Source organism: Garra rufa, chromosome 12, assembly GCF_049309525.1.
Source record: "Garra rufa chromosome 12, GarRuf1.0, whole genome shotgun sequence".
Classification (NCBI taxonomy): Eukaryota; Metazoa; Chordata; class Actinopteri; order Cypriniformes; family Cyprinidae; genus Garra; species Garra rufa.
The window spans coordinates 46,244,707-46,269,087 of NC_133372.1; the positions used below are offsets into that span (position 1 = coordinate 46,244,707).

The following is a 24,381-nucleotide window of genomic DNA, read 5'->3' on the forward strand; positions in this document are numbered from 1 at the left end:
TATAATGCACAAATAATTAAGTAATTTTTACATTTATTCCAAAATATTAACTATAAGAATGTGGTAAATATATATAAATATATATATATATATATATAATTTTTTTTTTTGTGCTATTCTTTTTAATAGTCCATTTCAATTTAATCTAATTCAAAAAATACATAATAAATAAGTACGTTTATACATTTTTTTTTTCCTTTCTACAGTCAGATTACAGGCTGATGGTGGAACCTCCTTTATCGGACAGCTCACCAGACAGTGAAGGAGTGACACCGGTGAGAAACACACAAAATCACTTAAACATCACACTGTAAAATACATGAATTAAGAAAAAAATAATGACTAAAACTAATTCTGATGATGCCATTCTAAACCTGTTTACACCAAAAACTGAACACAAACACACACTCGTGATACACACACTGACCGATTGTGTCATGACAGGAACTAGAAAAGGCCGGTCTGCTCAACAAAACCAAGATAGCAGAAGGAGGCAGGAAACTGAGGTGAGCTTATCTACAAACAAACACACACACACACACACACACACACACACACACACACACACACACACACACACACACACACACACACACACACACACACACACACACACACACACACACACACACACACACACACACACACACACACACACACACACACACACCTTAAGCTAAAACATGCGAGAAACAGGAGACCCTAGAAAATACCAGTCACTAGATCAGATGGTTCGAGATTACATGCAGAATTTGGCTTGTGCTGCAAAAAACCTGCTTCTTGATCAGCATTAGTCTTGTTTTCCAGTTAAAATGTCTTAACATTCTATAAATAAGATCGGAATTTCTTGAGAAGCAAAATTGCAGAAGTTAGCAAAAGTTTTTTTGTTGTCTTAAAGTGTTTTTTTTATTATTATTGTTTCTGCTAGATTGGCTAATAGTTTTTCTTCTTGTTTTAAGTATAAATATCATAGTGAGGTTTAGGCTGGTTAATGTTAACCAGTCAGATATGGTCAACTATACTGTATGGTAAATTATAGGTGGTTCAGAGGATAGATGGAGGGAAAATTAAATTACATTAAAAATTACATTAAAAATAAAATAAAGTAAAATATAAAAAATAAAAATACATTTATTAAATAAAAATACATAAATATATATTTTGTATTTTGGAATTTATTTATTCCAAAATATTAACTAAAAGAATGTGGTAAAAGTTAAATTACATTAATATATATATATTTTTTATTTTGGAATTTATTTATTCTAAAATATTAACAAAAAAAAATGTGGTAAAAGTTTAAATTTTATTTAATTAAATAATAAACATTTATTAAATAAAATATATAGATTTTTTTATTTTGGAATAATTCCAAAATACCAACTAAAAGAATGTGGTAAAAGTTTTCAGATTTTGAATATGTTTTTTGTTTGCTGTCCATATTTTCAGAATATTTCTATTCTGATTTATTAAGCTTATAAGATGGCAGGATGGCAGGATAGTCACAAAATATTAAATAAATGAAAAACATTTTTGAGCCATTTACAGTAGGAAAAGCACGATAAATGGATGGTTTTGACCTTTTGACCTCTGGCTCGTGCTCCTAAATGGAGCCTCTCTGTACTATTTGCTTATGTTTTTAACTTACCAGAGCAAAAATGACATCTTTGATGTTATTCTCAGGAAAAACTGGAACCCATCATGGGTGGTGCTGGTGGGAAACAGTCTTGTCTTCTTCAAAGACCCCAAAAGCCAGAATCCTGACAGCTGGGTGAGACTAACAGGGAATATAATGAAGTCAGCTCAACATCTGATGCATCAAAACTGAAATATTTGTGAATATGTGTTTGTTAACTAACAGAAACCAGGAAACAGCCGTCCAGAGAGCAGCGTGGATCTGAGAGGAGCTCAGCTTCAATGGGCCAACGACCTGTCCAGCAAAAAAAACGTCTTCAAGGTGAGAAAGAGACAGAAATGAGATTAAATGAGACATATACTAAAGAAAAATGTCTAAAATATGCAATTAAATATCAACAGGTGTCTTTTTATTTCTCTGTGGCAAAGCAACCATAACATTAGTGTTTGTGTGTTTCTGCGTCAACCATTAACAGAGCAACATTTAGTTTTTAGTTCCTCAGGAACTTCCTCTGTTATAAATTTAAATTGTGATAGAAGCTGAACGGAACCACACTTCATATATATGTGTGTGTGTGTGTGTGTGTTTGTGTGTAGCTGAGGACAGTTACAGGAAATGAGTTCTTGCTGCAGTCGGAGACAGAATCTCTCATCAGAGAATGGTACAGAACCATCCAGAACGTCATCGACAGATTGGTGAGGCTCAAACACACCTTTCTCTTCTGCTCACCAAAGCTGCATTTATTTGATCAAATTACATTTAAAAAAAGTTTCATATTATTCAAATTAAAAATGATTGTTTTCTGTGTGAATATACTGTAAAATGTAATTTATTCGTGTGATCAAATCTGAATTTTCAGCATCGTTATTCTAGTCTTCAGTGTCACATGATCCTTTGGAAATCATTCTAGATCATTTTACTTGTTTCCAGGGGGAAAAACTAAATTAAGTGTATTTTGCTTAAAACAAGACTAAATATCTTGTCATTTTGCTTATCTAGTAAACGCATCTTAGATTTATAGATATTTTTAGTATAAAAGTACAAAATAAGACAAAAATACTATGATAAACCTTTTTTTGCAGTGCTTTTGATCAATTTAAAGTGTCCTTGATGAATACATCCATTACTCTCAAAAAATGCTTTTCTTACTTAGATTTTTTGTCTTGTTTCCAGCCAAAATATATTAAAATTCTTAAATTAAGAAGGATTTTTTTAGACAAGTAAAAATGAGAAAAAACAAGTCAAAATTAAGTGAGTTTTTGCTTAGAACCAGCAAAATAATCTGCCAGTGGGGTAAGGAAAAAAGTCTTATTTCAAACAGAAAACAAGATTATTTTTCTTACCGCATTGGCAGATTATTTTGCTTGTTTCATTTAATTTTGACTATTTTTGTATGGAAACAAGATAATGATTTTTTACTTGTTTAGAAAATCCTTCTCGATTTCAGAATTTTTAGATATTTTGGCTGGAAACAAGACAGTGCAATCTCTTCAAGTATTTTCTGCTCACCAAAGCTGCATTTATTTGATCAAAATACATTTAAAAAATTTGAAATATTATTTTCATCTAAAATGACTGTTTTCTGTGTGAATATATTATAAAATGTAATTTATTCTTGTGTTCAAACTTGAATTTTCAGCAATATTATTCTCGTCTTCAGTGTCACATGATCATTCAGAAATCATTCTAATATGCTGATTTGCCACTCAAGAAACATTTCGGATTTTTATGAATGACGAAAACAGTTGTGCTGCACAATATTTTTGTTGAAACTTCCATGCATTTTACTTTTCAGTATTCACAGATGAATAGAATGTTCAAAAGAACAGCAATCTTGTGTAACATTATAAACAATGTTGGGGAAGGTTACTTTTAAAATCTGTTACAATATTGCATTGCTTCCTAAAAAAAGTAACTAATTATGTTGCTTAGTTACTTTTTATGGAAAGTAATGTTACTTTTGTGCTACTTTTTCTTATCTGGCTTGGCCTCTTTTTTTAAGGATTTTAGAGACAAGTAAAAAAAAAAAATTTGTTTTCAGAAAAAACAAGTCAAAATTACATGAGTTTTTGCTTAGAACAAGCTAAATAATCTGCCAGTGGGGTAAGCAAAAAATCTTATTTCAAACAGAAATAAGGTCATTTTTCTTACCCTATTGGCAGATTTTTTTTTTTAGCTTGTTTCAAGCAAAAACGCACTTAATTTTGACTTTTCTGAAAACAAGAAAATAAATTTACTCGTCTAGAAAATCCTTCTTGATTTAGAAATTTTTAGATATTTTGGCTGGAAAAAAGACAAAAAAATCTAAGTAAGAAAAGCATTTTTTGCAGTGTAGTGTTGGGGGTAACGCATTACAAGTAATGTGAGTTATGTAATCAGATTACTTTTTCAAGTAACTAGTAAAGTAACATTACTTTTTAATTTAAAAGAAAATAAGTTACTTTTCCATGTATTGACTGTCAGCCCTTGTGTTGCCATGTTGAGAGAAATTGGGAGTAAGCCCAAATGTAAACATGATGCTCACATGCATTTACTCCTCTCACACACACAAAAACAGACTCAGTATTCCTCAAAATAAATAAAAGCGATGAAATGCATTGCAAACCTGCAGTAATAAAGTTAAATAACACAAATATCCTTCATATATTAAATCCCATTTCATTAACCAATGTCTTTACTGCTGACCTTCAAAGATCCAAGCAAAATGACTTTAGATAAAGTTTGTGAGAGGAAAAAAAAAAAAAAAAGAGGCCGAGCCAGATCAGAAAAAGTAATGCAAAAGTAATGCATTACTTCCCATAAAAAGTAACTAAGTTACATAATTAGTTACTTTTTTAGGAAGCAACGCCATATTGTAACAGATTTTAAACGCAACCTTCCTCATCATTGTTTATAATGTTCCAAACGTTTTCCATTTCAGATAAATGCTGTTCTTTTGAGTGTTCTATTCATCTGTGAATCCTGAAAAATGAAAAAAATCATCTTTATTTACAAATTTTAATTTATTATTTTGGCTAGAAACAAGACAACAATACTAAGATAAGCTTTTTTGCAGTGCTTTTGATCAATTTAAAGTGTCCTTGATGAATAAAACCATTAATCTCTAGTGATTTTGTGTGTTGTAGGACAAAGAGAATCCTCTAGATAATGTTCTGCTGTATTCTCTGAGGAGAGCCGGATCGGTCGAGATGTTGGATCACAGCGGAGACGAGGACGAGAATCGCAGCGGAAACAAGACTTCGCGTAAGTTTCAACATTTGAATTTGCAAACAATCAAATCAACAAATTGTTTTGTTCGGCGTCTCAACTTCATTTTTTTGTCCCGTAGTCCCTCGTTCCACGTCTAACCTGGAGAACTCAGAGCACAAGCGAGTGAAGAGCCGCTTGAAGAAGCTGATTCTCAGGAGGCCTCCGTTGCAGACGCTGCAAGAGAAAGGACTCATTAAAGGTCAGCAGTCTTTAATAAACCGTAAAGTCTTGGTCACACCAAGAATGAAAGCTATAAAGATATACTTAAAAAAAATAATAATAACAACCCAGAGGAACGAATCATTGGAATCACTTTCAGAGCGATTCTCGAGCTGATGAACTATTAACAAAAAAAAATCAAATCAAATCGATCACATTATGCTTTACTGCTTACATGATGCAAAATTCACATCATAGCTAAAATAACTTTATTTACAATGACTACATATGAATGGCCATTAATGTTGTTTGTAATATGTTGAAATAAAGTACTCTTGTCAAATGTTTGGAAACATTAAGATTTTTAAATGTTTTTAATTAAGTCTCTTCTGCTCACTAAGACTGCATTTATTTTTAAAAATCCAATATTGAGAAATAATATTATAATGTTAGCTAGGTCTCTATGAGAATATCTGTTAAAATGTAATTACCGTGATCAAAGCTGAATTTTCAGCATCATTATTCCAATCCTCAGTGTTACATTAAAATGATCTTTGAAGGATTAAATGCTAATTTGCTGCTCAGTGACATTTTCTGTATTATTTTAATTTTTTGAAAATTCCCTCTTTTTAATGTATTTTTGCAGCAGAAGAGACTTTATTAAAACATTTTAAAATCATGTTTCCAAACTTTTTAAAATACTGTAACATGTTTTCTGAAACACTGTTACACTGTAAAATATGATTTTCAAAAAAAAAAAAAAAAAAAAAAATGGAAATAAAAAAAAATATTAGAATATGATTTACAATGGTCTTTTAACTAAAACTTGTTTAATTCACTGTTACTTTCTATTTCCTTGTAATTATTTTAGGAAATTTAAAATAGCACACTGGAAAAAAAATGCTTTTCTTACTTAGATTTTCCTCTCTTGTTTCCAGACAAAATACCTAAAAATTCTTAAAAGGATTTTCAAGACTAGTAAAAATCATTTTCTTGTTTTCTAAAAATAGGCATGCTATTTCAGAGGAAAAATGTTTGAATTTCACTAAATTTCAGAAGGATTTTTAAAAACTAATAAAATGGTCTTGTTTTCAGAAAAAACTACTCAAACTTAAGTGCATTTTCAGTTCAAACAAGCAAAAAAAATCTGCCAATGGGGTAAGAAAAAAAATCTTATTTCAAACAGAAAACAAGATTATTTTTCTTACCCCATTGGCAGATTATTTTGCTTGTTTCAAACAAAAATGCACTTAATTTTGACTATTTTTTCTGAAAACAAGACAGTTTTTATTAGACTAGAAAATCCTTCTGAAATTGTGAAATTTAATTTTTTTCCAGTGTACTCTGAAATAGCATGCCAATTTTTAGAATTTGGAAAAAAAAAAAAAAAATACCTTTAGTTTTAATAAAATAACTTAAAATACAGTGCCTTGCAAACGTATTCATACTTCATTTTTTTCACATTTTGTTTTGTTGCAGCATTATGTTAAACTGCTTTAAATTACTTTTTTTTGTATTGGACTTCCATTTGAAATGAAATTGAAATGAAAGTGATTCACTCATTTTGCAGTGTGAGTGTCTGACCTGTTCCTCTGTGTTTCTGATCTCAGATCAGGTGTTCGGCTGTGGACTGGAGCAGCTGTGTGAACGAGAGAAAAGCACCGTCCCACAGTTCGTCAGGAAATGCACCGACGCTGTGGAGAGGAGAGGTGCGTTCACACATTCACAAACACATAAACGGGACAAACATACAGGACATTTTAAAAATAGTGTTTTCCAGGCTGTCATTTAAAACATGCTCACAAGTCATTATGATGCTGGATTTGGCAGTGAATCATTCTTGTGAATCAGAATGAATCATGTCAGTTCTGAATCTACTTTTTATTATATTTAATCTTAACTACCAGTCTTGGTTAAAAAATGTCAGATTCCCTAGAGCAATTCATCTATGTATATGTGTGTTTATTCAGGTTTGGAGACGGATGGGATTTACAGAGTTAGCGGGAATTTGGCCGTCATTCAGAAACTGCGTTTTGCTGTCAATCACGGTGAGCGAGAGTCAATATCACATCTTCAATATCATACCCATATCCGACATGATGGGAATCTGTCATTCATTTCAATTAAAAGCAACATGAAATCAAAACTAAATGCATGTCCTGGTTCTACAGTGAATGATTTACTGTAATTATCAGCAATATATGGGACATAAATACATTTAAAAAAAAACTGTTTATTTTCTAACAATAAGCATGACACAAACAATCCAAAAAAATAATAATTTAGTGATTTGATACAAAATGCAAGAGATGCTTTTATTTTGGGACCAAATTGTTGGTTTACTCATAAATGTACAATTCCCATAAATCATAAATCAGTCATAAGTAGCACGTTTTTTTTTTTTTGTAGAAATAGCCAAAAATACATTGTATGGGTAAAAATTATAGATTTTTTTTATGCCAAAAATCATTAGGATATTAAGTAAAGATAATGTTCCATTGACATATTTTATACATTTCCTACCATAAATATATCAAAACTTAATTTTTGATTTGTAATATGCATTGCTAAGAACTTCATTTGGACAACTGTAAAGGCGATTTTCTCAATATTTAGCATTTTTTGCACCCTCAGATTCAGGGTTGCCAGGTTTTCACAAAAAAAACCCGCCCAATTGCTATTCAAAACTAGCCTAAGGGGGGTTTCCCCAGTAAAAAAAAAAATTTCCAGGTGGTAAAATACACATTTTTTTGGTGGGGTTCCTCAGGTAAAATTCACATTCCAGGGGCTAAATATCACGTTATAGGGGGCGCTTCAACCCACAGACATGAAAAACAACTGTTTCAATGGTGTTAAATTAGCCCAATTTTGCGTGACAACTGCAGACTTGGCAACACTGCACAGGTTCCAGATTTGCAAGTAATTGTATCTTACTTATTCAGCCTTTATATGATAAACAAATCTCAATAAAAAAAAAATTGACTCACATGACTGGTTTTGTGGTCCAGGCAGACTACTTTTCTCCCATCATGCTGTTGAAAAGGCCCAAAATATGTCATTTCTTCAGTGTTACAATTTTAAGGAATTGTACATTTTATGTAATATTGAAACTTAATTTTTGATTAGTAATATGCATTGGCAAGAACTTCATTTGGACAACTTTAAAGGCAATTTTCTCAGAATTTAGAAATTTTTTCACCCTCTGATTCAGGGTTGCCATGTTTTCACAAAAAACCCACCCAATTGCTATTCAAAACTAGCCCAATAACATTTCAAGGGGGGATCCCCAGTCAAAATTGTGTTCATGGTTTTTGTTGGGGTTCATCTGGTAAAATTCACATTCCTGGGGCTAAAGATTACGTTATTAAGGGCACTTCAACCCACCGACATGAAAAACCCAAGTAGCACAATTCCGCAAGAAAACTGCAGACTTGGCAACACTGCTCAGGTTCCAGATTTTCTAGTAATTGTATTTTACTCTTTCAGCCTTTATATGTTATACAAATCTCAATTTCAAAAATTGACCCATATGACTGGTTTTGTGGTCCAGGCAGACTAATTCATTTTCTCCCATCATGCTGTTGGAAAGGCCCAAATTATGTCACTTCCTCAGTGTTACAATTTTAGGGAATTGTACATTTTATGTAATTAGAGGAAAATGAGATTACATTTTTGTACTACTGTGAAATGATGATTGATTAATTTATTGATGACATGATGTGTACTATAAGATCAGGGTCAGAGAGTTGAAGAAAACCCTCATCAGCAGGTTCCAGAAGAGCGGTCTGTCATGTGACGTGTGAATGATGTCATTGGTGGTGTTTGCGTGTGTATGAGGTCACGCGTGTAATTCCTTTCGGTTCTTGCAGAACGAGCCGTGACCACAGACGGACGTTATCTCTTCCCTGTGGATTTAGTTCAAGGTTTGTCTCTGATAAAGAGGAACGGCTCTTCTACGCTGATCTTACAGCGCTTTATCCTCCTCACGTTTGCTAACTTCTGCTTTCTGACTGAGGTTCTCCTGCTGCGCTTTGCTTCTGGCTTGATGTCTTGCAGGAAATCTGTGGCGGGTTTGACCCAGGCGCTTTGGGTTTGAACCACAGAAAGCATTTTATTTAACAAATATTTCAGGTTCAGTACAATTTTATGCTCATTCATCTGCTGTAAAGACAATTTTCAAACCTATTTTAAGATATGGCACTCCTAGTTTCTGTAAACTTACAAAAATGACTAAAATAATTACATTAAAATTTAAATATGAATTATTATGAAATATAGAAGTTGAGACCTGAATGTTCTTTTCACTGTACTTAAGCATTGAATTTACATAAATTGACAAAAAAAATAAAATAAAGTTGTTACTGATTTCCTGGAAAGGATTAAAAATAAGGATATTTAATTTTTATTCATTTATTTATTTATTTATAAGGATATAGTATTTTTCCTAACATTCTCAACCAGAATTATGAACTAAACCCAAAACCAAACTTGTTACTTACTAGAATTTTATATATCAAAATAAAAACCACAAGAAAATTCTTAAACTATTAAAATATAAAATAAAATCAAAAACCATAAATAACACTTGTTACTTAATAAAATAAACATTAATTGATATGTAAACATAATAAAATATGTAAATAAATGAATAACTTTGTAGTACTAAAACTGAATTAAACAATGTAAACTATATAAAAAATAAAAACCCCAACAAAATTACTAAAAATGTTAAAATTAAAATAAAAACAATTATATAAAAATAAAATTCGAAACCACAAAAAAACACTTGATAATTAAATAAACATTGAGATTTAAAAAATACATAAATTAATACATTTGTAGTACTAAAACTGAAAAACATTGTAAACTATAAAAATAAAAAACACAACAAAATTACTAAAAATGTTAAAATAAAAAATATATATTTTATAAAAAATAAAATGCAAAACCACAAAAAACATGTTACTTACTAAAATAAACATTAATTGAGAATAAAAATACATAAATAAATGAAAACATTTGCTGTACTAAAACTGAAATAAAAAAACATGTAATCCATACAAATAAAATCGCAACAAAAATACTAAAAATGTTAAAACTTAAAAAAAAAAAATGCTAAAATAGCACTGATTTGTAAATTATCTTATTAGTTAATATGACATTTCCAGGTCTAGAAGACACACTTAAATGTTAAAATTAGTTTTCCCTAAATATTGTGGTTTTCCAAGGCCATGTGAAAACAGTTTCCTCAAAGAATAAAGTTATATCATAAATATTTAAAATTCAAAAAGCTAATTTTAAATAATTTTTAACTCATCTTGAATCAAAACTATTTTTTCAAATCAGCATTATGTCACAGATAACATTGTGTTGAACTTGCAAAATTGAGATATGCGAGATATAAGAGAGCAACTTAAATCAAACTGATTTGCTTCTTAACCTTTTCTTGACCTCTGACCTTCTACTTCTGCAGATCTTGGGCTGCATCCTGATGCCTAAAAACATGCAGTATCTTTGTGTGTGTCATCCAGCATTTATCACTCACATCTCCTCTCTTTCTGCTCCAGAGCGTCTGGATCTGGACGACCCGGAGTGGGAGGACATTCACGTCATCACCGGAGCGCTCAAGCTGTTCTTCAGAGAGCTGCCCGAGCCGCTGGTGCCGTACGCGTTCTTCCAGGACGTCGTGGAGACCGTCAGTGAGTGATGACCAGAAAACCAGACAAGATAAACCATAAATCATTCATTATAAATGACTCAGTGCTTTGTGTCCTGTAGAAATACCTGATTACCTGGATAAGGTGGACAGACTGAAGCTGCTGGTCATCAGCATGCCTCCATCCAACCATGACACCTTAAGACACATGATACGACATCTCAGACGGTACCAACACCTAAATCACACACTCATCCAGATCACAAGCCTTTATCTTCACTACAATCACTTTACATCATGTTTCAAGTCTAACCCTGCAAAAAATGCTTTTCTTACTTAGGGTTTTTTGTCTTGTTTCCAGCCAAAATATCAAAAACATTTTAAATCAAGAAGGATTTTCTAGACGAGTATAACATTTTCTTTTTTAGAAAAAAAAAGTCAAAATTAAAGAAGTTTTTGCTTAAAACAAGCACAACACAAAATTTACTTCAAGCAGACACACTGCAAAAATGCTTTTCTAGCTTCTCTTTGCCTGTTCTAAGCAAAAACTCACTTAATTTTGCCATTTTTTTTTGGGGGGGGGAGAAAATAATTTTCATTTGTCTAGAAAATCCTTCTTGATTTAAGAAATTTTAGATATTTTGGCTTGAAACAAGACAAAAAAATCTAAGTAAGAAAAGCATTTTTTTTTTGCAGTGTATAAGGTCCCGACTGCAAAAAAATGTCTTGTTTCCAGCCAAAATATTTAAAAAAAATTAAATCAAGAAGGATTATCTAGACTAGTAAAAATTGTCTTGTTTAAAAAAAAAAAAAAAAAAAAAATTCAAAATTGAGCGCATTTTTGCTTGAAACAAGCTAAATATTCTGCCGATGTATTTAAAAATAAAACAATTCTGTTTGAAATAAAAAAAAAAATGCTTACCCCATTAGCAGATTATTATTATTTTTTTTGCTTGTTCTCACTTAATTTTGACTTGCTTTTTCTTTAAAAAAAAGACAATAATTTGTACTCGTCTAGAAAACGTTCTTGATTTATTTATTTGTAGATATTTTGGCTGAAAACAAGACACAAAATGCAAGTAAGAAAAGCATTTTTTGTAGTGCAATGTGTTTGAATCAGGTGATTTTATTCGTGGATGTCTGAAGTTCTCACATTTCGGGAAGAATTTTATTTTACTTTTTTTTTGGCTTGATTATCAGTACAAATATATAAATATTTATACACTACAAAAAATGCTTTTCTTACTTAGGTTTTTTTGTCTTGTTTCCAGCCAAAATATCAAAAACATTTTAAATCAAGAAGGATTTTCTAGACGAGTATAAATTTTCTTTTTTAGAAAAAAAAGTCAACATTAAAGAAGTTTTTGCTTAAAACAAGCACAACACAAAATTTACTTCAAGCAGACACACTGCAAAAATGCTTTTCTAGTTTCTCTTTGCCCGTTCTAAGCAAAAACTCACTTAATTTTGACTTTTTTTTCTGAAAACAAGAAAATAAATTTTCCTTCTTGATTTAAGAATTTTTAGATATTTTGGCTTGAAACAAAACAAAAAAATCTAAGTACGAAAAGCATATTTTTTTGCAGTGTATAAGGTCCCGACTGAAAAAAATGCTCTTCTTACTTAGATTTTTTTGTCTTGTTTCCAGCCAAAATATTAAAAAAAAAAAATTAAATCAAGAAGGATTATCTAGACTAGTAAAAATTGTCTTTTCAAAAAAAAAAAAAAAAAAAAAAGTCAAAATTGAGCACATTTTTGCTTGAAACAAGCTAAATATTCTGCCAATGTATTTAAAAATAAAACAATTCTGTTTGAAATAAAAAAAAATGCTTACCCCATTAGCACTTAATTTTGACTTGCTTTTTCTGAAAACAAGACAATAATTTTTACTCGTCTAGATAACCTTCTTGATTTAAGTATTAGTAGATATTTTGGCTGAAAACAAGACACAAAATGCAAGTAAGAAAAGCATTTTTTGCAGTGCAATGTGTTTGAATCAGGTGATTTTTTCGTGGACGTCTGAAGTTCTCACATTTCGGGAAGAATTTTATTTTACTTTATTTTTTTGGCTTGATTATCAGTACAAATATATAAATATTTATACACTACAAAAAATGCTTTTCTTACTTAGATTTTTTGTCTTGTTTTTCAGCCAAAATATCTAAAAAAAAAAAAAAAAAAAAAATATTTTTTTTTAAATCAGAATTAAGAGAGATATTGCTTGAAACAAATTTAATAATCTGCCAATGGAGTAAGATAAATAATCTTGTTTTCTGTTTGAAATAAGATTTTTTTTCTTACCCCATTGGCAGATTATTTAGCTTGTTCTAAGCAAAATCTCACTTAATCTCACTAATTCAAAAACACACCTAATTTTGACTTATTTTTTCTGAAAATAAAATAATTTTTACTCGTCTAGAAAATTCTCCTTGATTTAAGAATTTTTAGATATTTAAGCTGGAAACAAAGCAAAAAAAATCTAAGAAAGAAAAGCATTTTTTTGCAGTGTAAACAAGACAAAACACACACGGGTCAAAGAAGATGTCCGCATCAAAAGAAATTTACAAAAGTGATTTCTTATCCATAGAAAGCACATTGAATAAGTAAAGTGTCTACTTTTAAGGTTTCAAATACGTCGTTGGAGAATAAAATGACAAAATTTGGTTGAAATAACTGTCAAAATTCAAACAACATGCTTATTCTGACTTGTACATATTAAAATATTTGAAAGAATAAGGGAGCACTTAAAAAAATATTTTCTTCCTTCCTTAGTATTTTTGTCTTGTTTTCTAGTATAAATATTTAAGAATTCTTGAAACAGGATCCATTTACTTGACCAAAAACAAGCAAAAACATCTGCCAATAGAGTAAGAAAAATAATCTTAAATCAAAGGCTAAACAAGATTATTTTTCTTGCCCTACTGGCAGATATTTTTGTTTGTTTTAAGCAAAAACGAACAACATTTGGGTAATTTTTTTTTTTAGAAAACAAGCGATTTTACTTGTACAATAAATGCATCCTGATTCAAGAATTCTTAGATTTTTATGCTAGAAAACAAGACAAAATACTAAGCAAGATTTTTTGCAGTGCAAATAAAATTTTATTGCATTTTAAATGAGTAAAAAATTCTTACTGACAAATGGGCAAAACCTCAAATAGCAGAAAATTTAAAAAAAAAAAATAATAATAATAAAAAAGAAACAACTAATTAGTATTCGGGGTGGAAGTAATTCATCTTTTAATATATGTCATAATTTATTTATTTATTTATTTTTTGTAAATATGCCTGACAATATTATTACGCTGAATGACATTGTAGTCGGTGTCTTCTGTAAATTAAGGAAAAATGTATGATACTTATTTTTCTCTCAGAAAAACAAAAACAAACATACAATTAAATTAAAGAGAAAACTTTTTCATATTTTTTGGGGGGGAAAACAACAATTTAAAGCAGTATTACGCTAACTGTTTTTATGCCTCAACCTTTTTTCGTCTTTGACCCACATACATTTCTTAAATCAAGACACATTTGCTTGAGAAGCTAAGGGACGTAAGATATTATGTTATGTTTTCTGAAAAAGATTAAAATGAAGTTTACACTTAAAACAAGAACAAAAATCTGCCAACGGGGACAGAACAATAAACATTACCCAACAGAAAAACAAGATTATTTTCTGAGCCCATTGGCAGATATTTGTTCTTGTTTTAAGCATAAACTTACTTCATGATTTCACCTAATATCCTAAATCATTTTGCTTTAAGTAAATGCATGTTGATTTAATAATGTTCAGATATTTGTACTGGAAAACAGTTCAAATCATTTTGGTAAAGGAACCACAGCTGTGGGGAATCACATTAACTATGAACATCCACTAGTGATTCTAATCATATGTAGGTTACACTTTGAATGAAAATACTTGCTTGTTTTGTAGAATCTTGTTTTCATATGTGCAGTTCAGCACTTCAAAACAACTTAAATCAAATATTTGATATAAAGCCTTCTTTTAGCCACTTTTCACAAGCACAAAATAGTTTTGTTTTCATTTTCAACTCATTTTTAATCAGAAATCAAACAAACTCTGCCTTGTTTTTTGATTCAGTCACATTATCGTACTCTGATTGGATCACTCTGGTCTCCGCCCACTCGTTCTCCACCAATGAGAACACAGGAGCGCTCATTGATCTCAGCTGATCTAGATGAGAAGTTCTGAAGCTTCTACATTTCAGCTCTTCTCTTTATTTATCTGTTTCTGCAGTATATGCTAATAAAACCCTAATAAGATCTTCTGGCTCTGCTGGGATTTCATATTTTGCGTGGCTGTAGTTTGGTCTGGAAGACAGTGAAACTGTTGTCAGGGTGTTTTGTGGTGAAATCCATCTTCAAAAAGTGTTGTTTTGAGACACTAGATGGCGCCCTGTGTCTTCATTACAAACTCAGACAAGCTCATGCATTCTGCTCAGATTAATGATGAGAAAAAGGTATGATACATGATTGTTTTGCACCTTTTTGTCACGTTTTTGTTTAGTTTTGAGTGCATAAAACTAGTGAATCATTTCCAAGGCCAATGATTCATTTGCAAAGCAATTGATTCATTTGATTCAAAAAATCAAAAATCCTCTCTTCAGTCATAGCTATTCGCAACCACAACATACTGTCTTTCGTTTTCAACAAAATGTAAAAAATATCAGTAATTATAAGCCTGGATTGAGTCTGTGCTGTAATACAGGCAAATAAAGAGACACTGCAGGTGAATAGGGTAAAAAATGAACTAGTATTTATCACCTTACTTACCCAGTTAATTGATTACATTGATAATTGCAAACATTTTTTTCAAAAATATTGTTTAAATATGCAAATGATCCATTATTTAATGAAAAATGCACTAATTTGCATATAGTGCTAAAACAAAAATCTAAACACTGGATGAAGTCAGTTTCAGAATTCTTGGGTTTTTTTTAATATTGGAGTCAAATGTTTTTACTGAGGGGATTTTTTACTGAGATCTCATTTTGTCACTCCATGATTCAGAAAAAAACTTACACAGACAAAAAACAATGTATTTTTTACTATTTTTGGGTTGGGGGAATAAATTATTGTATAAAATCAAGCAAATGATATATGAACAAATCCTTCTGTAAAAACCTTCAGAATATAGACAGGAATGCAAAAGTAAAGTTTGGTGTGTGTAAGTGCTTCTGAAGTGGAGATTTATGGCTCAGTGTAGGAGAAAAAACTCATTTTGAGAAAACGGCTGTTAAAAATATGCATTGTAATTAAAATCTATTGGCACAAATAGATAGAGTGCTATAAAAGAAAGACTTAACAGTGTCTTTTGGGTGTTTTCTTTCCACTAGTCTGAAAAAACACTTTATGAAACAGCAAAAAGCCCAAAATCTCAAACTTGACAGGTGTCTGCAGCGTCTCCCCTTAATAAGAAAGGTGTTTTAGGGAATCTTTTTTTTATAAATCGGAAAAGCTTTCATGTTTTGCTGCTTTAAAGAAGCCAGAAACCAAAACACTGAATGAAAAACCTCCATTGAAGCGTCAAGAATCGTCATCTGTGTCTGAAGAACCATGAAAAGCCACAAATAATGCAGACTTGTTTTGTATTTGCATGTTTTTATCATATTTTTCTTGTTCTCTGCGGTTAGTTTTGAGTGTCAAAACAGTGAGTCATTTTCAAAGCAATTGATTCCTTTGATTTAAATGTTCAAAAGTCCTTTCTTCAGTCAGCGATCCACAAACACAACATGCTTTGTCTTCACTTTCAACTTCAGAGACAAACGCTTGTTGGTCAGAAGAAACAGAGCATAGAAAGATCTCTCGAACACCTCAGCCGTTTCTGCAAGTAAACTGTGAGATTAAATAGAGACTTTTGAAGAGATGATACTCAGTTAATGTCACAAATCTAGAGATTTGTGTTTAGGATCATGTCTGCAATCAAAAGTCTCAATATGAGCTCATGCATTTTATTTTATATACTGTACTGATCTGCAATTTGAAAGCAATTCATTAAAGAGACAACAACATTCTTTATATACAGAGGCAAGTTTAGTTTTTTAAGAAACTAATAAGAAAGTTAAAGGAACACTGAAAACGATTTTACGGAGGATTCATATTGAAAGTGATTATTTGTGTGACTGCACATGAAGAAAAGAAAAAGCACATGATTTTGTCCATCTTCAGTGCTAAATAGCGTCAAGCTTAGTCAATAACATTTAGAAGTTGAGTTACTAATTGGGGACAAGATAATTAGCTATATCAGATGGATAATTAATTGACCATATAATGACTGATTAATTGACAATTACAAACATTGCCGGAATAGTCTTACAAACCTGCTCCAAATTAAAAAATAAAAGTAAAAGAAATAAAATAAAAAGAATTACAAATAAATAAATATTATTAAAATAAATATAATATAACATCATTATATAAAAAAATTATTTTGGGATCTTTAAAAAACATATTATTTTAATGACAAATGCATTTTTGCCATATATTATAAAAGCATCCAGTCATTTTTATTTATTTATTTATTTTTATTCAGTAAAACTTATCTAAGGGTCTAAAAAATAGAAAATATGTTTTGCATAAAGAAAATACATTTTTAAATTAGGGGGAAAATTATAATTTCTTTTTTTTTTTTACAAACTATCTCTAAATAAATAAATAAAAATAGAACAAAAAGAATTACACATTATTAATTAATAAATAATATTAAAATAAATATGATTAAAAAAAATCATTTTTTGTTGATGAAACGTGATTTTTCTTTTCTTTTTTTGTGCACAGACACACTTTTGTTTGTATTTTCTAATGTTTTTTTTTTCACTTTCAGTATCAATCTTCAGTAAAATATTAAAAAAAAAACTTTTAATTATATAGAAATTTAATTTTAGGATATTTAATTATTTTAATGACAAACACATTTTTATTTACTTATTTTATTTAGTAAAACTTATTTAAGAGTCTAAAAAATAACATATATATATATATATATATATATATATATATATATATATATATATTAGTGGTGGGCCGTTATCGGCGTTAACTTGCTGCGTTAACGTGAGACTTTTATCGGGCGATAAAAAAAAATATCGCCGTTAATCTATTCTCAAAATTGGGTTGGGAGCTGGGTCTAAACTACGCAAGCTATGATGACTTTCACCTTGATAGTTTAACGCGGATGTATACCAAAGACTATAGAATATGGTCGCGCGTTTAAGTCTCCTCTGCCAAAACACAGACGGGATCACGTCGTCCTCCATTCATAAAAACCGAATCTACTATAGCGCGAAATGCCACGTAAATTCGTCGTTTTTTGGATTCATAAATCAAATATGGTCTGTCACTTAATTCAAATCGCGATATGGACTAGTGTCTGTAAAAACTGAAATGCAAAAAGACCGTTTTAATATGAATCCGGTATGTTCCGTTTGCCTAGCTGTATGTATGAAATTCATACTATGAATGGTGGAGACGCGCTTTTACTACACGCATACTGAAACACACGTGACGCTCCCGGTAATTTTTGGCATTTGCATCTCACATGAACAGATAAACTCAATCTCCAAAACTGCTGTGAGTGTCACTTATACCGTTTCATTTGAGAAAACTCGCATCATGTCATACTGTATGTATACACACACAGAAACTTCACGGCAACCTGTCAAAATAAAAGTACGGTGTAACATGTTTAGTCATTATTTGGGTAGCACACATATTCTGAATGCCTTCATCAGAATTCAAATTAGCCATTTTAATCTAGATTAATCTAGATTAATTCCAAGATTTAATCTAGATTAATCTAGATTAAAAAAATTAATCTATGCCCACCCCTAATATATATATATATATATTGCATAAAGAAAATACATTTTTAGAATCATTAAGATAACATTATGACATTATTTTAATCACAATTAAACACAGTTTTTACCATAATTTCTCAAAACATCCAGACATTTTATGTTTTTATAAATCTTTGTTTGTTTTGTTTTGTCTACTGATTCCTTTTTTTATTTGTTTCATTACTAATTCTATGCATTTATTGTAGCAGGCATTTTTCATATTATTAGACAACTACCCAACCAACTGGGAACATTTAAAAAAAGTTCTGGCAAGATTCTCTCAAAATTATGAACAAACAGTAACGTTAATAGAATGTTCATTCAATGTTATATGGTCTTTAATTTACTAATGTTCTCAAAACATTAGCACAAATGTGATTTAGACATCATTCATGGAGTGAAACTGAAACATTTATGAATCATTTAAAAGCATTTGTCTAATGTTTTTTAATTGTTGCAACTTGTTTCGGAATGTTCAGAGAACTTTCAAAAGTAACATTTTCAGAAATGTAATTTATACATCATTCATGAAGTGAAACTGAAACATTTATGAAACATCTAACACTGAAACATGTCTGAAACATTTAAAAACCTAATTTGTTTTTTATTTTATTTTAATGTTGCTACTTGTTTCGGAATGTTCAGAGAACTTTCAAAAGTAACATTCTCAAAAATGTGATTTATACATCATTCATGGAGTGAAACTGAAACATTTCTGAAACATTTAAAAACATTTGTTTAATGTTTTCTAAACGTTGCTACTTGTTTCGGAATGTTCGAACTTTCAAAAGTAACATTCTCATACTGTTTGCATAATTATGAAATTGAATTTGTTGAATGTTGAACATTCAGAGAACAAAAGAAATGGGAACATTATCAAAACATTTGATCATTTTTATTAGATGTGAAGATTAGGAAACAAGCTAGAGAAGAAAAGTCTTGTAGATCTAGGCTCTTACTGCATGGCTGGTGACTGATTTTTACTGAGGAGAAACATCTCAGACAAAGTTGAACTAAACACAACTAGAAAACAAGAAGATCTTCCTGTGGTTTGGTATCTCTGGAGGAAGCAACCCACAGGAAGCTCTTCGTTTCTCTTTTACTTTTCTTTTTTAATGTGGAAGTTTCGAGCTGTTTCTGGATCAGCGGTTTGGTGGGAGCGCCGTTTTTAGCCGGACGTCTCGAACGGTGACAGTAACCCTTTGCTGTGTCCCTTTCAGGGTGATGGAGAGCTCCGACAGCAACCGCATGACCACCCAGAACATCGGCATCGTGTTCGGCCCCACGCTGATGCGTCCGGAGAACGAGGGCGGAAACATGGCTATTAACATGGTCTATCAGAACCAGGCCATCGAGCTGCTGCTGAGCGAATACCAGCAGATCTTCGGAGCCGAGCAGACGGGATCTTACTAAACACAGTGCCAGACTGCACTGGGATACCACAACAGTTCTGGAGACGGTACTGATGCTCACGCTGGACGGATCTCATAGTGTTCAATGCAAGATCTGCATCATTACTCCACAAACTCACCAGATATATGAGAAGCGTTTATGAATGAGTGGATCTCGTGAAAACACAAACAGGTCACAGTTCAGCTCAAATGACAAAAATAATAATAAAAAAGTGGAAATTATTTTTTGCATAAAGAAAATAGCATTTTTTGATCATTAAGATAATATTATTTTATTATTATTTAAACACATTTTAACATAAATTCTCAAAGCATCTGGACGTATTACGTGTTTTTAATTTTTTTGGTTTGTTTTGCATGAAGAATTTAATTTTAGGATTATTAAAATAACAGTATGATATTATTTTAATCACAATTAAACACATTTTTTATATATATGTGCAAAGCATCTGGACATTTTACATATTTTAATTCTGTTTTTTTTTTTCAACAGTAATTCTTATCATAAGTTCTAAAAATTTGAAATTATATTTTAAATAAAGTAAAATCATTTTGGGATCATTAAGATAAGAGTATGATATTATTTTAGTCACAATTAAACACGTTTTTTTATATAAATGTTTAAAGCATCTGGATTTTTTTATGTATTTTAATTCCATTTTTTCAACACTGATAATTATCTTAAGTTCTAAAAATGAGAAATTATATGTTAAATAAAGAAATATAATTTTTGGGATCATTAAGATAACCATTTTATATTATTTTAATCACAATTAGAGACTTTTGCCGCACATTTTCAAAACATTTTTAATGAATTTGTCTTAAACAGAAATATTTCTCATAAGTTCTAAAAGAATAGAAATATTTTACATTAATAAAATTAATTTTTGGGATCATTAAGATAACCGTTTAATATTATTTTAATCACAATTAAACACATCCATCCATTAATTTTTTTAATGAATTTGTCTGAAACAGAAATATTATTCATAAGTTCTAAAAGAGTAAAAAAATATATTTCACATGAAAAAAAATTTTTTTAGAATAATTAAGATTTTTAATAATTAACATTATCATATCATATCAATAATTAAGATGATCATAATTAACATTATGATATTATTAATCACAATTAAACACATTTTTAAACTAACTTTTACATTTTTTCCCTCAAAAAAATCTATTATATTTCACATTATTTTTTTTATTTTTTTTGGTTTTTAGGATAACATTATTACATTATTTTAATGATAACTATAATTTTTCAAAGCATCCAGAAATTTTAAATAATATAAATGACATTATATACATTATACATAAATAACATTTATACAGTTTTTAAAGTTAACATTGTGATATTATTTCAATGACAATTAAACACATTTTTACCAAATCTTCAAGCATCCAAACATTTTTTTTTTTACTTTCAGACAGTAATAATAATAAGATAAAATTAAAGTAATAATAATAAAATAATACTTCTACTTAATTCTAAATGATATAAGATTGACTTAAAAACAATCTTTATGCAAAAACATAACTTCTTTTGTTATTGGGTGATCTGAAAATGTAAGATTCACTCGTTTATTTATATGTGTGTGTGATCCGTCTTTCAACTCTTCAGATTTTATCCCTAGTGCCTTTTAACTCTTTTTATGTCAAAGGATTCCCCGCTCAGAGCTGGTGCAGATTTAATGCATAAAAGCACGAAAGACAAAACGCCGTCAAATAAAGCCGTACGTGTCACTCAATAATCATAAAGATCAGCGCAGGTCAAGCGGTTCAGCCATTTAGTCGCCTTTTAATGGAGAAATAAAACTGGATGCAATTCTCTCCAAAATGCGACGTAATTCCCTTTCCATTGTTCTTATGTGTGCATGTGCATGCATGCGTGTGTGTGTGTGTGTGTGTGTGTGAGATAGAGGAAGTTCAGAGGTGTGTGTGTGTGTGTGTGTGTGTGTGTGTGTGTGTGTGTGCCAGTCTCAGCGCGGGTGGAGCTCTTTGCTGCCATTTCTCCAAAACTCTGCTTTTAATAACAGAACAAAAGAGGAACTAAAAATGCATATGTTTAAAAAATGTGCATCCCCCTCCCGCCCCACGCCGTGGTTTGGTAATTTTATATGGACTGTGGCTTTGGCTCGCGACTAAAAGAGCCGGGCAGAATGAAAAAGCACCGGGAACGCGTACACACATTTTAATGTTTGATTTTATATATTTATTCATTTTTATTTTCTTATTATTTCAATTCCATGAGGGGCCACAAAGAAGCTTTCCAGAGGACAAGCGGAGCAGAAAAGACTAATGTTATAATATTCCTCTTCACTTCTGGCATCATTATGATCAGTTACTTTTAAAAGTAATGCATTACAATATTGAGTTACTCCCTAAAAAAGTAACTAATTACGTTACTTAGTTTAGCTTTTTATGGAAAGTAATGCTTAGTTACTTTTGCGTTACTTTTTAAAATCTGGGCAGGGCTTGCTTGTTTGTTTTTAATATGAAAAGTTGTATTTTTGTCAGATGTAAAAGCCTTTTCACAGCAAAAGCCTCAGGCTTAGAGAAAAGTAAATTCATGTCTGTACAGTAGACCACAGAAGAAAAAATGTCAGATTATCTTGAGTAATTTTTGCTTATTAGCATGGATGAATTGGATCATTGAAGGTCGGCAGCAAAGACATCGGTTAATAAAATGGGATTAAATGCATAAAGAATATTTGTATTATTTAACATATTTAATTATTATAGGTTTGCGTTGAATTTCAGCGCTTTTATTCATTTTGAGGAATACTGTATTTTTTGTTTTGAGTGAGATGAATGAATGCATGTTCACATTTATTCTAGAACTAAAGGAACATCTTACTCACAATTTCTCTCAACATGGGGACAGGAGAGCTTTTAATCAATAAATGGGGGAAAAGTAACTCAGATATTTTCTTGTCAATAAAAAGTTACCTGGAAAAAGTAATATTATTACGTAACTTGCATTACTTGTAATGCATTACCCCCAACACTGTTGATAATGAACCTTCAAGGCCTGTTTACTGACTCAAAATAGGACGCTTGAAGGATATTCAACCAAAAATGTACTCACCTTCATGTAGTTGTTTTTCATAAAACAGGAGCAAACTCCTGGAGTGACTCCTGAAAGGAAAAAGAAACAGAATTTGTTTAGTGGAAATACTTTTTGTTGCAGATCTGAATTGTGAATATTGTGCTGAACTTGTCGTTTTGTGTTCATTGAGAAGAAAGAGAGAGAGTATGTGACGTTTTTCATTTGTAGTGAGAAACAGGCCTGATTCATTGGCTTTCATCGTTTCTGAAAAGTCTCCTACACTCATACAATATTTTATTTTAATGTGAGAGCTCTCAGTTTTGTGTGGATGTTTCCTTTTCATAATCTGTGTGTGATGAAGACGACTAGTCATAAAACATCCGTTCCTCAGACCACATCCATAGCCAGAGTGACTTGCTTTTTTTTCTCCCTTTAAATTCTGTATTTCAGAATTATGACAATAAAACAGAAACCTGTTTGGAAAGAGTTCTGGTTTTGATTTATTCTCAAGTGACTCAATGATATAGAAATTGGTGGGTCTCGTAAAACACAACCTTTTCAGCTCAGATGGCAAAAATAATAATCAAATATTTTTATTTTTTATTTTTTTTGCGTAAAGGAAAAACGTTTTAGGATTATTAAGATAATATTATGATATTAATTTATTAATTTATTTATTTGCAGTAATTGTTCCTTAGGTTCTAAAAAATAGAAATGATAAGCATTTTAGGCTCTATAAAAAGAAACATTTACTAAACTAAATGTTTTTAGCTCTTTTTTTCTACTGTAATAATTGACTATGGTTCTAAAAAATAAATATTATATTATAAATAGATATTTGCGCAAAGAAAATATTTTTTTAGGATGATTACGATAACATTATGATATTATTTTAATGACAATTAAACACATTTTCGAAAAAAAAAGTCTCAAAGCATCCAGACATTTTACGTTTATTTATTTATTTACAGTAATAATTCCGTAGGTTCTAAAAAATAGAAATTATATGGAAAATTAATTTTAGGCTCTATAAAAACATTATTTTAATGACAAACATCTTGTAAAGCATCCAGACATTTTTTTTTTTGGTTCAAATTTTTTTTCCTACTGTATTAATTCACTATGGTTCTACAAAAAAAAGCAAATATTATATTATAAATAGATATTTGCATAAAGAAAATGGAATTAAGATGGCATTATGATATTATTTTAATCACAATTAAACATTTTTTCCATAATTTTTCTTTTTTTCATTATTTTTTTAAACTGTAATAATTCACTACGGTTCTAATAAATAAATATATTTTGCATAAAAAATAATTAAATTATAAATTAAATTAATTTGTAGGATTATTAGGA

General features: G+C 30.3%; 1 protein-coding gene across 2 annotated transcripts in view; it reads left to right on the forward strand.

The window, feature by feature from the left end:
• The window catches only part of arhgap9 (Rho GTPase activating protein 9), a 65,965-nt gene extending 45,518 nt beyond the window's left edge, over positions 1–20,447 (forward strand). The window contains exons 8-20 of one of the 2 annotated variants that reach the window (XM_073851938.1): positions 207–275; positions 445–506; positions 1,684–1,771; positions 1,862–1,957; positions 2,233–2,331; positions 4,762–4,879; positions 4,965–5,084; positions 6,655–6,753; positions 7,015–7,092; positions 8,914–8,967; positions 10,612–10,743; positions 10,823–10,928; positions 19,779–20,447. In XM_073851938.1, the coding sequence (XP_073708039.1) occupies positions 207–275; positions 445–506; positions 1,684–1,771; positions 1,862–1,957; positions 2,233–2,331; positions 4,762–4,879; positions 4,965–5,084; positions 6,655–6,753; positions 7,015–7,092; positions 8,914–8,967; positions 10,612–10,743; positions 10,823–10,928; positions 19,779–19,971 (1,314 nt within the window). In that variant the 3' untranslated portion in view covers positions 19,972–20,447. The remainder of the gene's footprint in view (positions 1–206; positions 276–444; positions 507–1,683; positions 1,772–1,861; positions 1,958–2,232; positions 2,332–4,761; positions 4,880–4,964; positions 5,085–6,654; positions 6,754–7,014; positions 7,093–8,913; positions 8,968–10,611; positions 10,744–10,822; positions 10,929–19,778) is intronic. The other variant, XM_073851939.1, reaches the window with a different exon arrangement.
• Positions 20,448–24,381: the final 3,934 nt, after the last annotated feature.